This window comes from Leishmania panamensis (assembly GCF_000755165.1).
Source record: "Leishmania panamensis strain MHOM/PA/94/PSC-1 chromosome 34 sequence".
Lineage (NCBI taxonomy): Eukaryota > Euglenozoa > Kinetoplastea > Trypanosomatida > Trypanosomatidae > Leishmania > Leishmania panamensis.
The window spans coordinates 1,888,225-1,903,039 of record NC_025881.1 but is presented as its reverse complement, the minus strand read 5'-3'; the positions used below and the strand labels follow the sequence as shown (position 1 = coordinate 1,903,039).

At 55.1% G+C, this 14,815-nt stretch overlaps 8 protein-coding genes across 8 annotated transcripts, besides 1 other annotated feature; all 8 read right to left on the bottom strand.

Moving 5' to 3' along the window:
* Positions 1 to 39: part of a repeat region that runs on past the window's edge.
* Positions 40 to 642: 603 nt separating this feature from the next.
* AAT27.1 (amino acid permease, putative) lies at positions 643 to 1,875 on the bottom strand (the record flags this gene model as incomplete). The annotated part of the gene is made up of 1 exon (XM_010704635.1): positions 643 to 1,875. The coding sequence occupies one exon, from the start codon at positions 1,873 to 1,875 to the stop codon at positions 643 to 645; it is 1,233 nt and encodes a 410-aa protein (XP_010702937.1).
* Positions 1,876 to 2,500: 625 nt separating this feature from the next.
* On the bottom strand, positions 2,501 to 3,541 carry LPMP_345170 (hypothetical protein; the record flags this gene model as incomplete). Its single annotated transcript, XM_010704634.1, has 1 exon — positions 2,501 to 3,541. One exon carries the CDS (start codon positions 3,539 to 3,541, stop codon positions 2,501 to 2,503), a length of 1,041 nt encoding a protein of 346 aa, XP_010702936.1.
* Positions 3,542 to 4,457: 916 nt separating this feature from the next.
* On the bottom strand, positions 4,458 to 5,531 carry LPMP_345160 (isopentenyl-diphosphate delta-isomerase, putative; the record flags this gene model as incomplete). The annotated part of the gene is made up of 1 exon (XM_010704633.1): positions 4,458 to 5,531. The coding sequence occupies one exon, from the start codon at positions 5,529 to 5,531 to the stop codon at positions 4,458 to 4,460; it is 1,074 nt and encodes a 357-aa protein (XP_010702935.1).
* Positions 5,532 to 6,130: 599 nt separating this feature from the next.
* Positions 6,131 to 7,876, bottom strand: LPMP_345150 (hypothetical protein; the record flags this gene model as incomplete). The annotated part of the gene is made up of 1 exon (XM_010704632.1): positions 6,131 to 7,876. One exon carries the CDS (start codon positions 7,874 to 7,876, stop codon positions 6,131 to 6,133), a length of 1,746 nt encoding a protein of 581 aa, XP_010702934.1.
* Positions 7,877 to 8,564: 688 nt separating this feature from the next.
* On the bottom strand, positions 8,565 to 9,689 carry LPMP_345140 (GTP-binding protein, putative; the record flags this gene model as incomplete). The annotated part of the gene is made up of 1 exon (XM_010704631.1): positions 8,565 to 9,689. One exon carries the CDS (start codon positions 9,687 to 9,689, stop codon positions 8,565 to 8,567), a length of 1,125 nt encoding a protein of 374 aa, XP_010702933.1.
* A 774-nt stretch (positions 9,690 to 10,463) lies between these two features.
* Positions 10,464 to 11,423, bottom strand: LPMP_345130 (hypothetical protein; the record flags this gene model as incomplete). The annotated part of the gene is made up of 1 exon (XM_010704630.1): positions 10,464 to 11,423. One exon carries the CDS (start codon positions 11,421 to 11,423, stop codon positions 10,464 to 10,466), a length of 960 nt encoding a protein of 319 aa, XP_010702932.1.
* A 1,074-nt stretch (positions 11,424 to 12,497) lies between these two features.
* On the bottom strand, positions 12,498 to 13,073 carry LPMP_345120 (p21 antigen protein; the record flags this gene model as incomplete). Its single annotated transcript, XM_010704629.1, has 1 exon — positions 12,498 to 13,073. One exon carries the CDS (start codon positions 13,071 to 13,073, stop codon positions 12,498 to 12,500), a length of 576 nt encoding a protein of 191 aa, XP_010702931.1.
* Positions 13,074 to 13,993: 920 nt separating this feature from the next.
* Positions 13,994 to 14,761, bottom strand: LPMP_345110 (hypothetical protein; the record flags this gene model as incomplete). The annotated part of the gene is made up of 1 exon (XM_010704628.1): positions 13,994 to 14,761. The coding sequence occupies one exon, from the start codon at positions 14,759 to 14,761 to the stop codon at positions 13,994 to 13,996; it is 768 nt and encodes a 255-aa protein (XP_010702930.1).
* Positions 14,762 to 14,815: the final 54 nt, after the last annotated feature.

Genomic DNA, 14,815 nt, shown 5'->3' with positions numbered 1-14,815 from the left:
ACCCTGTGATGCCATGCTGGGGCTCCCCCGTTATCGGAGCTTCACAAGGCGAGCATGAAAAAAAAAAAAGCGCTGAAGGAGGAAAGAGAAGGGCGCACCGTAAATTAGCAACGATAAGACGTACACGCACCGCCAGCGCTGTGCTAAACGGTGACAATGAAAGCAGTTGTGTAAGAGGAGCTTCGCTTCTTCCCTTTCTTCTTCTCCAGGCCTTGAAATCAGGATCTGTGTCTCTTCCACCAACATCGCGGCACACATGCACACACCGCCGCCCCCGACACACGCTCCAGAGTACGTTTGCTTCTCATGCATCACGTAACCAAAGTTAAATCTATTCAGTGAGTATCACTCCTTGGTAAGAACGCCCTCGTCGAAGAGGAAAAAAATGCCAGCCACATAGAGAATATGTTGAGGCGGCTGCTAAGCACACACGAGCGCGGTGTCGCACCCAGCTGCGCACACAAAGCAGACACAGCTGGGCGTTTGTCACTTCCGTTGCGGCCATGTGTGTGTGTGTGTGTGTGTGTGTGTGTAACCTACCGAAAGTGTAAATCGAATGGTGATATTAATGCAAGTCACAGGTGCAACTAACTCATGTCATGCGCTTACGTATGGGTTACCTTTTTCGGCCTCCTCCGTCCATCAAAGTCGAAGGGCAATGACAGTGCCCATGATACCGCCCAACATACCAAAGACGAGCATGAAGATGGCGGTGACGAGCTCCGTCGGCTTGCAGCGATCCAGACCCCTGATGTGAAGCATGATGCGGAACGCTGCCGGGTAGGAGAAGCAGATTGTGCTGCTGCAGAGACCCCCGAGAAGCGCGATGATGACGACAATCCCCGTGGCTCGCATGGCCAGAAAGATGCTCACGGTAGACAGCAAAACGCTAACAATTAGATTATGACTCGTGGTGATGGCCTCATGCGCCAACTCGTGCGTCGCCGTGTTGTAGCCAAACAAGAAAATGAACATGGCGTCTCGACAGGGGAACAAGACGAGGACATAGGCGACCATAACCGTAAGGGAGTAAACCACCTCGCCGAGCGCGAAGAGGTGATCCTTGATAGGATCGTAGTTTGTGAGGATGTTGCCGGTAATGTTCGGGGTGTTGGTGAGGTAACCAAACAGCCCAACAATGAAGTACAGTGAGCCGGTAATGCCGACGCTCAGCGACGCCACTCTCGCCATAGTTGTTCGTGTGGCCATTTTCAGATTACTGTAGATCTGAAACACAAGGGACTGACAGTCAAATGAGAACATCATTACTGGCAGAGTCAAGAATGCGCGCTCATTGCATGGGAGGTACGTGACCTTGGCATGGTTGCGCTCCCCGTCGAACGGGACAAGGTAGCGGTACGCGATAATTGCCGAGATAAGGAAGGTGGCCGTGATGGCGACAAAAGAAATGTAGTTCATTTTTGTTATCTTGGGAATGCAGGACAGTGGCAGCATAACGAAAACCCACGCCGAGATCATGACGTGCGAGCTGTCCGTAAGGAAGGGCAGATACGGCTGAAGGAGCGGCAGTAATGGGGTGAAGATCTCACCTATGAGGACGATGTAGCCAGCGGCGATGCCGATGTTGTAGATGATGAGAATCCACCGTACCGTCTCCTCACACCACCGGCCCAGCAGCTCGCGTGAGATATCTTCATACGACTTGAGGTGAAGACAGTCAACGCAGCAAATCAGGTAGTCGATGGAAAGCACTGTCAGAGCTCCTACTAGGATGAGTACGCCCACAACAAGGCAAATGCCGCTGTCTTGGAAAGTCGATGGAATGACGAGCACGCCTGCACCGATGGTGGTAACAGAGAGGCTAAGCGCCGACCCCACTACACTGCAGTCTGAAAAGTGCTCCCAAAAGTTCATGATCTTCTACATGTGCGAAGGAATGCGGGTGATGCGGATAAGTAGAGTGAAAGAAGAGGCAGCTCATTGGGAGGTCTTGTGGCCGCACGGCTTGTGTCCTTCATCTTCCCTCATTGCACCTAGCGGGGAAAACAAGGCTCAGGTCGGTTCGGGTCGGACCAAATGGTGGCATAACGCTCACGAGCCCTCACATGCTTGCAGTGTCTCAAGCACCACAACGGGTATCTCGGGGAATCATTACTTGCGCAACTATACTCTTCCCCCTTTTTGCAGTTGCATGAGTTCTTCTGTGCGCCTCCAGCCCTCAATGACGCATGAAATAGATACATACAGAGAAGAAAGCGAGATGGGGGCGAGGATAAAATCGAGGTACGCAGGGTTCCTCTCACTAATATAAAAGCACGCATGCAGGAGAAGGCAGTCAGGGGCACACACCGTCAAGACGAGTTCTGCTCAGCAACATCACGTGCAGGGGGGGGAGCACAGACAGAAGGAGGGGTAAACGTACATGAATACAGTGAAGAGATAACAGACAGAGTGAAAAAAAAAAAGGAGATTGACAATGGCGTGCGCACAGGTGCCCATGGCGGTATCCTGGTAGAATATATCGCGTTCCAGTATTCCTTTACATGTACTTGCGTTCCTCCCCCAAGTAGGCCGCCACATCAGGGGCAGTGTCAGGGTGTGTGTCAGCGCGGTAGCCTTCAAATTTGGAGAAGAGGTTTGCCCCACCCTCGACGAGAACTTTTGCGAGTTCCATGTCGTCGATTGCCATGAATAGGGGAGGGCGACCATCAGCCTCGCGTGGAGCATTGGGGTCAGCGCCCACCAACAGCAAGGTGCGCACAGACTCCGTCAGTTCCTTGCAGCAAGCATACTGGAACGGCGTCATGCCGTCCTTCAGCTTTCGTGAGAGATCGACCTCGCCGGAGGACACAAGACGTCGGATGAGACCGTCATCCTGCTCGTCGATGGCTTGCACCATCTGGTGCTTGGCTAGCGTTACGACGGACTGACCAATGCCGCGATTTCGTTCCGCGGCGCGGAGGAAAATAACCCCGGAAATGCGGTCTGTCTCATCCAGATCGCTCTCACTGTCACTTTCACGGCCAGCCTCGCGACGCTGTTGGTGCTTCAGTGCCGCAACGGAAAAGAGGGGCTTGTCAGCCGGCATAATACGCGACCACTTCGAGCCTGGCGCGGCAGTGGGGCGTGACACCAGGGCGGTGTGCATGAACAATAGGGGAAAGGGCAGACCCACTGGTGCGTTCAGGTCAAAGGGGACGGTGACGCCAAAAAAGCAGCGGAAGACCTCACGGCGAGGGTAGCGGTGTGGTTCGGGAAGAATCTGGTACAGGGTGCGCGCGACATCGCGGAAGTACGACTCATCGACAAGGTCGCAATTGGTCACGTACACCCAGTCGCCATTGTTGATACCCACGTCGATGTAGTCCATAATGTTCTGCGCGCTCTGCAGCTGAGCGACGTCAAAGCTCCAGACGGCGGAGTCGCACTGCTTGGCCAGGTAGCATACGGACTGGAAGGGGTCACCATCTTGCTGTACGAAAATGATGGGTGTCCGGCAGTCCGAGTTCTTGACGGCACGCTGCATGTACTCTAGCGGTGAAAAGTCCGCTAAATCGTTGACAATAGCACACGACGGCATTATTGTGCGTGAGTGTGTGTTTTGTCACCTTGTGTGTGTGAACGTCTTCGGCAGCCACGTTGGCCTCTCTTTTCGATTGTCACGTCCTGAAATGGGCAAGTCGTAGTGGGTATGTACGGCGAGCAGCCCACTCCTGATGTGCGTGAGGTGGTCTCTGTCTCCACAATTGAGCGAGAGGGGGAGAAGGACGGAGTAGGAAAGGCAGAAAAGTGGGCTGATGGTGGTGAGCAAAAAGGGGGTAAAAGGTGGAGCGGAGGTGACGAGGCACATGCAATGAGAAAGGCGCAGCATTGCGTCATGGAAGATGCATGGCACAGGCACCTACCACCCGAGCAAAAATAGGGCACATAATATTCGCGCCGCGCGTGTGCGTGGCACAGACTCCCCTCCATCGCTCTTGTGGAGCGCGGCGTACACTCACAATAGAGAGCGTCTGCGCCAGCGTGAAACAGGTCAGTTGCTCACGGCACTACCGCCTGTCATCGAGTCGATGTGTTCACGTCATCGTAGTCTTTTCGTTATTGACTTTTCAAAGAGAACAAAAAAATGCGCTACGTACGTGCGGGATCCTCCATCGAAGAGCACCACTCGCCTGTAGCACTGAGCTGCCCGAGAAAGATACCGCATGACACCCCGAGGTCATACTGAGTCGAGCGGCTGTACATGTTCACATTTTCTTACACCGCATGCGCACGTGCGAAGAACGGGGAGAGAGAATTTCTCTTAGCGTTAGTTCGATTCAGTAAGATTTCGTATTTTCCTTTTGTCTCAAGATGCCCAGAGCACTCGTCTCCAAGCAAGAACGGAAACGGCATCGATCGAGGGAGGGTATGAGGGCAGAAGGGAAGAGGACGAGCATGGGGGACGAGAGTATGAACTGAAGGCCCACGAAGACGTAGAGGAGCGATGGAGAGGACTAAAGATGGCTGAGCTCAATCACTCTCATGCGCCGCAGTTCCTCAATATTGCGGGCACCGCAGGTGAACATGGAGATTCGCAGCTCCTGACGCATTCGCTGAATCACTGCACGGACCGCCTCCGAGCTCTCCAGCGCCGCTGCAAGGAACGGCATCGCCGCCGTGGCGTACGAGGCACCCATCATGAGCGTCTTGGCGACATCCATGCCGTTGCGGATGCCGCCACCGGCGATGAGATGAAGGTCGCCGTTGACGGTCAGTGGTGCGCTTTCACGGAGGCAGACATCTGTGGGCACGCCAATGTCTCGAAAGAGATAGCCGATGTTTTCCTCCTCCACCTTGTATGGCTGACGGCGACCCTCAATCCAGGCCCACGACGTGCCGCCGCATCCTGAAACATCCACGTACTTGACGCCGCTCGCTTTGATGGCCACCATCGATTCGTAATCGATGCCGTGACCGACACCCTTCACGAGCACAGGGACCTTGATGTGTGGAAGCAGCTGTCGCAGCTTCTCTATCAAACCCTCGAAGTTTGTGTCGCCCTCCGGCTGGCACACCTCTTGAGTATGGTTCAGGTGAATGCACAGACCATCGGCCCGCACCGAGTCCACAAGGTTGTTCACTTCCTTTGGGCCAAAGCCGTAGTTCAGCTGCACCAGGCCAATGTTGGCTAGCATCGGAACCGAGGGACAGAGCTCCTTCACGTTGAAGGTGTGCACCGCCGAGGCGTAGCGGTTGATGATGCGCATGCTACCAAGCCCAAACGGAATCTTCTCAACTTCACATGCCTTGGCCAGGTTCTCATTTATGACACGGCCGTGTGCCTCGCCGCCAGTCATGGAGGAAATTAAAAAGGGAAAGGAGATGCACTTACCCATGAATTCGCAGGAGGTGTCAATCTTGCGCAGATCAACCTCGGGAAGAGCCTTGTAGGGTAGCGTGTACTTACTCCAAATCGAGGTGCTCCCCTTGCGCGGCTCGACGTTCTTACGGAGGCAAATGTCGATGTGGTCCTTCTTGCGCTTCTGCACCGCTGCTTCCCGGTCAGCCATGCAATCGGGAGATGCCATCTCTGCGCGCTGGGGCGTCAACTGCTTGGGAAGGTGGTGCGGAGAGCGAAGATTGAGCGCCGAAAGGAGGCGGAGCGTAGAAGCTGTGAAAGAAGCGAGTCAAAGAGGAATTGGTATTTGAGTTGCAGATAACGTGGTAGAACACGTCCAAGTTGTCAGCCTTTGTGTCCTTGTAAGGGGCGGTGCAAGACATGCACGATCCAGAAACGTTGGGCTTCTGGTCGACCAAATCAGATACTTGAGAAAAAGAGATGGATGCGTAGAAGAAATGGATAAAGACACGGTAGAGCACCGCGGCATGGGGTGAGGTAGTAAAGGGGTAGAGAAAGGGAGAGAGAATGCTGAACAGCAGAAAAGAGGAGATGCGCTGCTGCTTACTCGTTGTTTAAAGTCGACTATCCACCAATATGTTTCGCGCACCCTCCACACGGGCTCGTAGGCGTCGGTGAGAGGTCATCCACCGCCCAGGAATGCAATAATGAATGTTGCTGGCTTGATTAATCGTCTCCATCACAGACAATGCCCCGCCCCCTCATCTTTTGGTGATGGAGGGACTGTGCTGGAAGGCGCAGGCTCACGCCAACAGAGAACCTTGTGGTCTATGTCCGGCCAGCGTCTTTGCGTGTCCCAAGAAACACAAGATAGTCGTTGACCGCTTTCAGAGCAGTGGCAGCGTCGAGAGACGGATAGTGCGCCTGTGGATTCGACCCAGTGTGCTTTCTGCGTGTCACTTCTTCGTGAAAGGAGAAGTCCGGTGGCAGCTCCACCTTGAGTGTCTGAAAGAGCTCAGTAAACCGAAGCCAGGCGCTCTCTTCCGCGTCGTCCAACCAGAAGAGCTGCCGCTTCTTCTTGCCGTGATGGTGCGGCGTGAAGCCAAGGCTGGTCATCAGAAAGCGTAGCGTGAGCGAGCCCTTCATGGCGGTGAGAATTTCCTTGAGCCACATAATCCGCAATTTCTGTAGGTAAATGCGCACGAGATACGTCATTTCCGTCTCGAAGCTGAGCAGAAGGCAGCACAGAGATGGTGTGTCGCCGTTGTTGCAAGCAGCACAGAGGGCGAGGGTGCGATTGACTGGCTCTCTGGCGATGTTGCTGCCCACTCGGTCGGTGCCCTGCAGCTGGGCGTTGGTGAAGTGAATGAGCTCTGTCGAGAGAGAGTCGTACTGCCCGCTCAGCGTCAGGTACACCAGACGGTAGAGAAAGAAGTTCTTCACATCGCACTGCCTCAGGTCAACCGCGTCCATCGCGTAGAACTGCTTCAGACCTGCTTGGCACTGGTTGAACTCGCCAATGTCGCCAGTCTCCAGGCAGAGCCGAGCGTGCACCTCATACACCATGACAGTGAAGTTGTCTACAATGTTCTGCACTCGCAGGTCCTGCCGCATACCCTTCAGCTGGTCACTCAAATACTTCTGCGCAGCTTTCTTGCCTTCCGCCTTCTCCAAGGCCGTGGCGCGTGTGGTAATGTGCGCATACGCGTCCTTCAGCACCGCGAGGGGGCGAATGTCCTCGACCAAGGGCTCGTAGCGAGTGTAGTTGCGCTCCAGCTCCGTTGATGTTCCGACAAATTCGCGCGTGGCGGCGACTTCAGCGTCCGTAATTCCAGCAAGCTGGAAGAAGAACGCCTTATCGTTCAGGGGCACAGAAGTCGTGGTGACTAGCACAGCCCGCTTGTGTGGAGGTTCGTGCGGCACGGCCTCCGGCGCAGCCCGCTTGTGCGAGATTGGCGCTATGGAAGTGGTGTGCGTGGTGGCTGCTGTCTGGGCCACCAATGCATTGCACAGTGGTGAAGGTGGAAGTGGGGTAAGTGAGGAGGCCGGCGACGGCACAGGCGCTGGAGGCGCCTTCATTTGCAGACTCTTAGCGATGTTGAGCATTTCCACAAAGGTGACCTGCTCGTAGCGGCGGCGACCGAGGACCACCTCCCTGTCGTAGAGGCTGAAACCCTGCTGCACAAAGGGCTGCAGCGGCGCTGGGGCGCGTCGCATCGTCTCGACCAACAGTGCTGCTCGCGTGGAGTTCTCGTAAGGAGTGGTGGTGCTACTTGAGGAGTTCTCACAAGAGCGGCGACTCTCTTGCCACCACTCCGACGCACAGTCGGGAAAATCGGGTGGCATGACAGTGCTTTGCTTGGCCCACACAACGGCTGCCACACCTCCCGGCGCCTTTACTGCATCCTCCACCGCACGGAGGGCCCACCTTTCATACCGCTCCTTTTTCTCGACAGATGTCTGCGCCCGCGCCAAGAACGAGACCCGCGTCAGCCAATCGCGCAGTGGCTTCGACAGTGCGACTCCATGTGCCCGCAAAAAAGCTGCCGTTAACACGTCCTGGTGCTGGCTCATGCGCGTTCACGCGTTTGTCTTATTGTGTGATTGTGAAACGGACGAGCCCAGAGAACACCCTGTGAGGAAGGGAGGGGAGGAGGTGAAGACTTCAGTCCAAGAAGAAATTCGCTTACGGGACCCCACCAGTGCGGAGAAGCATGCAGCAACGATAAAGAGCTTCGAAAGAAAAACGTTGGAAACGGCAGGGGTGCGGAAGGCGTGCCAGCAAGGGAGGATGCGAAAGGTGGAAAAGTAATCAAGGGAAACGACTGTGCCGCATAGAAGTCGTAGACGGATGCCCCTTTGGGGGTACGAGGGCCAGTGCACGAGCAGGCGAAAAGAAAACGAAAATGTAACGTGAGAGGAATTCTGTTCACGCCGCGTATATTAGCGCCCAATGCCCCGCTTCTATGGTGCAGTCTACGTGCTGGCAGACATAGCAGCGCACAGTGCAGAACGATTTGTACCCCGTTACACAGGCCCCTCGTCTGTCTCTCTCTCTCTCCCTCCTCCCTCCTGCGTCTAGGTACTGTTACAGGATGGCGAAGGCGCGGTATAACTTCACAAAAATGTCTCACCTTTTAAAGGATCTTCGTAATATCCGCTGTTTCTTTCTTCGGTTTACTGTCAGGATTCACGCCACACAAAGACTACCCCCCGACACACACACATGCAGGCCCGTCTCAATAGCCACACAACGGACACGCTACTCATTGGCCGTTCTTAGCATGATTTGGAGGACGTCCTCATCCTCTAGCTCGTGTGCAATGCCGACGCGCTGTGGCTGGTGCTTGGCGCTCGTGCCCCACACAAGGGCGTACTTGAAGCGCGACGCAATGTCCTTGTGAATACGCTTGCAAATGTGCTCCACATTTGCGTCGCGCTTCACGACAAATGGTTTGCCAAAGTCAGGGTGCTCGCCATGTTTCTTTGTGTAAATGCGAATGATGTTGAGATGTTCCCACACCTCATCGATAACCTCGTCGACGTTGAGATCCCAGAGCAGAGACAGCACAACGGAGTGCGGCAGGCGGCTCAGGCGGTCCATCTCCTCCATAGTGATCATGTCGATCTTATTGTACACGTAGAGGCACGGCATGTACTTGCGGTTACCTTCGATCACGTCGATAAACTGGTCGACAGTGATGTCCTCGCGCAGCGCCACGTCAGCGTTAAAAATGCCATAGTCCTTCAGCACCTCCTTCACCATCTGCTCTGAGAGCCCCTTTGTTTGAGGCATTGTGGAGCTGTAGCTCACGACGTTCATGCTACACGATGCCTTCTTCTTGAAGGTGACGTTAGGGAAGCACTGATTCAGGCGGATACCAACGGACTCGAGTTCGCTCTCGATCTTGAAGCGCTGCGGCTCGGCCTTGGTGGCGTCCAGAATGAGGATGATCATGTCAGCAGTGCGCGCCGTCGCGATGACCTGACGACCGCGTCCCTTACCCTCGGCCGCACCTTCGATAATACCGGGCAAATCGAGAATTTGAATTTCTGTCCCCTTGTGCATCAACTTTCCTGGAATACACGTCAATGTGGTGAATTCGTAACCGGCTGCCTCACTCTCTGTCTGCGTGACGCGAGAGAGGAACGACGACTTGCCGACGGACGGAAAGCCGACCAGCGCGCAGCGCACATCGCCGCTCTTGCGAACGTCGAAGCCGTCCCCTCCTCTCGCGCTGGCCGCGCGAGCGGCATTCTCCATCATCTCGGTCTTGATGCGCGCCAGTTGCCCTTTTAGGCGACCAATGTGGTACTCTGTCTTTTTGTTCTTTTGCGTTCTCGCGATCTCATCCTCGATCGCCCTCCTGCGCTCGAGAAGACCCATGGCGACGTGCTGCCCTCCCCCCTCTGCCGAGTGGAGAGCCCTATAATGAAAATTGGCGCCTTGACGCCCGGAGAGGGACGCGCTTGTCTGAGTGCCAACAGTAGGCAGTGTGCAGATCCAGGCAGGAACTCGAAATCCTGAAGTAGCAGCACGTTCAAGCTGACGCTTATGTTGCATTGAGAGAAGAAAAAAAGAGACAGGAGGAAGACGGTCGCTGTAAAGCCTATTAATTCATTACAATGGCACATGTGCCTTACGCTTACCCGCTAAGCAACTCTCGCGCGTTCTTGTAGCGGTGAGGGAGTGGAAAACGCAAGTGAGCCTGTAAGAGTCACTCCTACAAGGCTGAGTGCAGAATCAGTCAAGAACAGTCATAAGGGCAAGAAGAGGAAAGGGGCATGCGGGCAGTGGGGCTGATTTCGAAAAAGTTGACCCAGAGGAGACTCTGCCGTGTGATACGTACAATCTACGCTGTATTGTTCAGCACCCACCTCTCGCAAACATCGATTACATTGACTGGAGGAAATTACTGTCGGAGATGAGGGCGGGGCGATGACCATTGGAGAGCAGGTCAGTCGTCCAAGAACAAAACACCATGACAAGCAGCACAGAAAAGCATCGTACGCGGGGGTCCATGCGTGCTCGCGGCTCACACAGCATGTAGGCCTCCATTCTCGCGCACTCGCATCGCGTAGCACTCCCATTGTCGCTTTCGGAGGGTCATTCATTCATTCATTCATTTTCTCCGTTCGCATGCCTTCCCTCTCTCTTGCGTCATGCCGGCGGCGCACCCAAGATGGTGCGCGTCTTCGCTGCTGGTACGGGGGCGATTCCCCAGAAACACTCCAGCGGCTTGAAGGAGAACTTTTTGGCTTCGGCCTGCACAGTCGGATTCGACAGCACCTTGGGAATCCAATGGTTGTCGATAATCTTCTTGAGTTCTTGCGCCGTGTACGCCAGTGACCGCCGTCGCCGCAGCGGAGTCCACGTCATGTATGGCACCTGACTCGTAAGCTGCGCACCTTTGCGGTGTTCCTCTAGGAGAGTGAACAGAATGGTAGAGAAGTAGTGAATGCCATCCTCCACAGAGAGGCCCGCGGCCGAGCTTGTGGCGCCGCTTCGGCTGCTGACCTCTCCCGCCACCTTCGTATCGTCCACGTCGTGTGAGTGGTGACCAAAGGTCACTCCGGACACACTGGCCTTGTTCTCTGACCAAGGCTGGGTGCCGTGTGAGTCGTTTATGTAGAAGCTCCACGCCTCGCGGTAGTGGCTATGCGAGCCTCTCTCGATGTCGTGCTCCACGGAGAAAACGGAAACGGTGTAGTCTCCGGATACAATCACGTAGCCGTACACGGGGTGCGCGTCGTCGCTGGTGCGTGCGCGCTTGCGGGAGGCACACATAGCATGAAGCAGATCCACCGCTTTGTGGGCTTGGTTATAGAAGATGACCTCGAACTCGTCCGCGTTCACCTTACTGGGGAAAAATTCCTGGAGGTAAAGGCAGGCGTTTAGGTCCGCGATGGTGGGCCGCACATGCTTCTGCGGCCAGCACGGCAGCGTCAGCTGGTGCATCCACGCTGAAATGTACAGAAGATAGTTCACCGTGGAGAGGGAAAAGCACTCGCTTAGCATTGCGGCAAAGCCCAGGGACGACAGCAGCACCGCAGACAACGTTGAGAACGTCTGGCAGCAGTCGCAGGTGAGGGGCGGTAGGATGTTCTTCATCCGCCCCATGCGGGCGTTGAACTGCGACTTCGATCCTTGAATGCAGACTAACACGTTCTGCTTCACGAAGTCCGATTTCCCAGCCCGAAAACATGAAATGTCGGCAAACGTGAGATCCGTTAGACGCCCTCTCAGTCGGTCCTGACGCTTGCGTTCACGCAACAGTCGTCGGGACTCCCGATCGTCGTCATCTGGGGTCGGCGAGGGGGAGACTTGTGAGGTGCACTGCTCCGGTTTGTCTTCCTTGAGATGCCTTGTGGGGCTATCGACGCCGTCTCTGTACATGTGTACGTGTGTGCTGCTGGTCACGCCTATAAGTGACACCCACGCCTACCATGCGCGCGCATTCGTTTTCTCACCACACCGCTCCACCATGCAGAGACGACAAGAGGGGAAACAAGACGGCGCGATGTGCACACCAGCAAGGCAGAAAAAGGAGAGGGGAGGGCAGGGAGGGCGCGACGGGGAAAGGAGGGTGGAGATGTCATTCTCACGCGTACCTGCATCTAGTCGCGTATAGGGAGTGGCGAAGAGCCCCCCTCCCTCCCAAACATTCCCATAGCGGCACAATCATCTTTTTCACCACTGGTCGCTCTTTTCGTCCTTGTTGCGACACGCTCGGCATGCAAAATAGCCGCATTGCGCAAACGTGGGGGCGACGCTCACTTTGCTCCTCGGGCGTTGCTGCAGTGCCTCAAACTCTTCCTCCAAGGCCGACATTCGGGTATACGTATCTACACACGCCATGCATGTGAACCCCGCACATGGCCCTACCGCTTTCGGTTGGCCTTTCGCTGCTTATGTTTTGTTTGCACAACAATGAAGACCCGCGCAGAGCAGGCCGCTGCCGAGGCGGGGCGGTTCTTGTCGAGTTTGATATTTTTCACTTCTATCGGAGCCTTGTCTTGTTTCTCTCGTCTGGTTGACAGAGAGGTGTTATTACAATCAAGCTCATCCACTTATGGATTCCGTCATCACTATGAAAGGGCACCGCCGTGCGCAATACCACAACAGGACACAACACAAACTCACATGGGCGCACAGGCACACACGCACACGACACTCCATTCGCTAAGCAGTGACTCACTTCTTCCCACTTCCGAGTGCAACCTGTAGGCGGTCTACGAGTGGTTTGTCCTTCTCGGGGGCACCCTCCACCAGCATTGCCTTGGGTGTTCGCCAGTCTGGGTCCCCTACGACAATGACGGTATCAGAGACCTGGATGACACCCTCTTCGTTGTTCCACTCAATGAAGGGGTAGAGCCGCAGGAGCTTGAGGTATGCATCGAGTGTGGCAATTGATGTGTCAGCCGCAACGGAGTTGAAGTGCTTTTCGCGGTTTGACTCGGCGTTCTTGAGTTGTGTGCTGGCGTGTTTGAAGATGGACTTGCCGCGGCCGGCGTGCATCGAAGGAAGCTCGTTGAACGAGTCCAGTGCGGGGGGGAGATGCGATCCCTCTTCGGCGTGGGAAATACTGAACTCCTTGATGTATGGAGTCCGGATCAATTTCATGTTTGTCTGATCGTCGCGGAGACACAAGAGCACTATAATGCCCTCCTTAGGATTGTAGGTGAATATGGTGCCCTCCACCTTGGTGTCGTCCACGAGGGTCAACGCCATGTAGCAGCCCACAGCATCGTCCTCCTTGATAATGCTCATGGTGAATACAGGAAAACCGCTAGGAAAAGAGGAAAGGGAGAAAAGACTCTTCACAGTGACGACGGTACGTATGCGTGTTGAGGTGCTTGAAGAGACCGACGATGAAGACAGAGAAAGAGGGAGAGAGCGGGAGGCGTAAAGAGAGAGAGAGAGCGCGCACAAACAAGCAATAAGAGAAATAAATGACTGCAGAGGTATAAAAGCATGTGACAGGTAAAGCGAAGAAGGTGTCAGGAGGGGGAGGCTGGGAGAGCGTTAGCGACGGAGTAGGAGGAGAGGGCATACGGTACACCGCTCGACATTAAACGTGCCCGTCATGAGCGTGACCGACCTCACTGTAACGACAGGGTGTGCCACCGTGGGCAAATAGGGCCGTGAACAGACCAGCTAGTTAGCTGGGCAGCAGTGTCTTCACAAGAGGCCTCTGTGTTTTGGGGGTGTATGTGTTGGTGATCGCTATGCTGCGGTTGCTCAGCCTTTGAAGCGCGGTCGGCAATAAGGCGCACCTTCTGCGTACTCTGCACCGTCTTCAACGCGCAGCTCCGCTCGAAGCACAAACAAACACCAACATGAAAGCATGCAAACGCGCGCCTTTGGTATACCCATACATGTACACACCCACACACAGAGCTGCCAGCACATTCGCTAGTGCATAACTTCTTGCACACATCAGAGGCGGACAGCTGTGCGGGTGGGCAATGAGTGCCCTAAAACTGTGATGAGAATCAAAGGAAAGAGGGGAAAAAACACGTAATCACCGCCACAGCAGAGTCCAACACATCGTGCCACGCCACTCCATGCCGCACCCGACATGGGAGGACAATGACGCACATACTTTCACCAGAGGCGTGCACGGGTGCCTGCACAGGTTTGTACGCGTGTCTGGGTGTGGTTCGCAGGAGCCACTTTTACTTACTCGCCTATGGAACATACTGGTACTCCATTCCCTTCTTTGCGTAGACAAAAATACTCTTACCCTTTGCGTAGTTCAACAGCTCCCTGCCAGGTACGGCGTTGGTGCCGAGAAAAAGATGTGTCGGCTTCTCCAAAAGCGACTTGAAACAGAGCTTCAGCTGACGATGACGGTCTCCGTCGGTGGGCTCTCTGCACCACTCACGGAGAAACTGCACTATGCCGGCGAGGGTGTTCACGTGTGTGGGAGTGAGGACGTTGTGGAACGACACGAGTGCCGAGGCTTTTGGAGCCTCCATCAGCCCGTCTAAGAAGATTGTCTGTGGTACTTTGTCCGTGTTCTTGAGGTTGAATGTCATTCGAGCATCATGATCGGCTTGTGATTTAAACGCCAGCTTAAAGTCTGCCGGTTCCAGCCGGTGGTCCATCTCGAATGGCGAACCAGCGCTGCAGCAGATGGCCGACATCACCGCGTACGCGCTGTTGTTGCGTGCGCGCCGCGGCAGAAGCTGATACTCATTGTCCGGCTTATGCAGCTCCACCAGCTCACTCCACGAGTCCACCATGAGAGGCTGGCCAACAGGGTGCAGTGGAGGGATTCGGCCGCGGTATTGCTTCATCACGGCCTGCTGTGCAGGTGAAATAGCTTGAAAGACAAGCGACTTAGCCTCGTATGCATCAAACACACGGTTATGGAGCTTCTGCTGCGTCACGTTGCCGGACATGTCGCGCAGCCGGACCACGAGAGTCTGAAGAGTGGTGTTGAGCAGCGACATTTTCTCCAGAAGACGCTTCACAGTCAAGCGCGAAGGGAGCGGGGGGGGGGGGAA